The sequence below is a fragment of the Chanos chanos genome, chromosome 9 (assembly GCF_902362185.1).
Source record: "Chanos chanos chromosome 9, fChaCha1.1, whole genome shotgun sequence".
NCBI lineage: Eukaryota > Metazoa > Chordata > Actinopteri > Gonorynchiformes > Chanidae > Chanos > Chanos chanos.
Genome location: NC_044503.1, coordinates 41473014 through 41474134, shown reverse-complemented (window position 1 = coordinate 41474134; position 1121 = coordinate 41473014). Strand labels below are relative to the sequence as shown.

General features: G+C 39.2%; 1 protein-coding gene across 1 annotated transcript in view; it reads left to right on the top strand.

The window, feature by feature from the left end:
• The window catches only part of g6fl (g6f-like), a 10758-nt gene continuing 9637 nt past the window's right edge, over nt 1-1121 (top strand). Inside the window, exon 1 of the mRNA XM_030785603.1 lies at nt 1-118. Coding sequence (XP_030641463.1) covers nt 28-118 — 91 coding nt within the window. The 5' untranslated portion in view covers nt 1-27. The remainder of the gene's footprint in view (nt 119-1121) is intronic.

Here is a 1121-nt window from a genome sequence, read left to right as displayed (position 1 = left end):
TCGCCCAAGGGGTCCCTACACGCTTTAATGTCTGTGGGAAGAACGAAGATGTCTCATCCCTTCTTTACATTCGTCTTCTGCACTTTGACTCTCATCCCTCCATCCCTGGCTGGTAGAGGTATGATACTCTCCGATGAAGGAGATAGAGAGAGAGAGAGCGAGAGAGCGTTAGGCCTTTTGTACAGAACTCCAGGACATTTGATAAAAGTTTTAAAATGAAAAGCCTGCAGCCTAACTGTGTAATCGTGTATCGTGTTTTAATATTGTTTTAATAATTTTGTGTGGTAAGACAGAAAATGAACATGAAGTGAGTTATTGAGTTATTGTCAGAGCTGCACACACATAGCGCAGAAGAACATCCTGTGTCTGAGTAAACTGTAAACACAGGCTGACGGTGTAGAGCACTGCATGTAACCGTATGACACCTTGTTACCGTGACTTCCATGCGTGTGATGGTGACCATATGATGGGATGGATAATGTGAGCATATCACAGACATTTTTATGTGATTTCTTGTGATGTTTTCGTGGTAGTGGCTGTATGACTGGCTGGTTGATCTGACTCTATGACAGGGTCATGAATGTGACTATATGACAGAGCTATGAATGAGACTATATGACAGAGTTATGAATGTGAACATATGACAGATTCATGAATGTGACTATATGACAGAGTCATGAATGTGACTATATGACAGATTCATGAATGTGACTATATGACAGAGTCGTGAATGTGACTATATGACAGATTCATGAATGTGACTATATGACAGAGTCATGAATGTGACTGTATGACAGATTCATGAATGTGACTGTATGACAGATTCATGAATGTGACTATATGACAGATTCATGAATGTGACTATATGACAGAGTCATGAATGTGACTGTATGACAGAGTTGTGAATGTGAACATATGACAGATTCATGAATGTGACTGTATGACAGATTCATGAATGTGACTATATGACAGATTCATGAATGTGACTATATGACAGAGTCATGAATGTGACTGTATGACAGATTCATGAATGTGACTGTATGACAGAGCTATGAATGAGACTATATGACAGAGTTATGAATGTGACTATATGACAGATTCATGAATGTGACTGTATGACA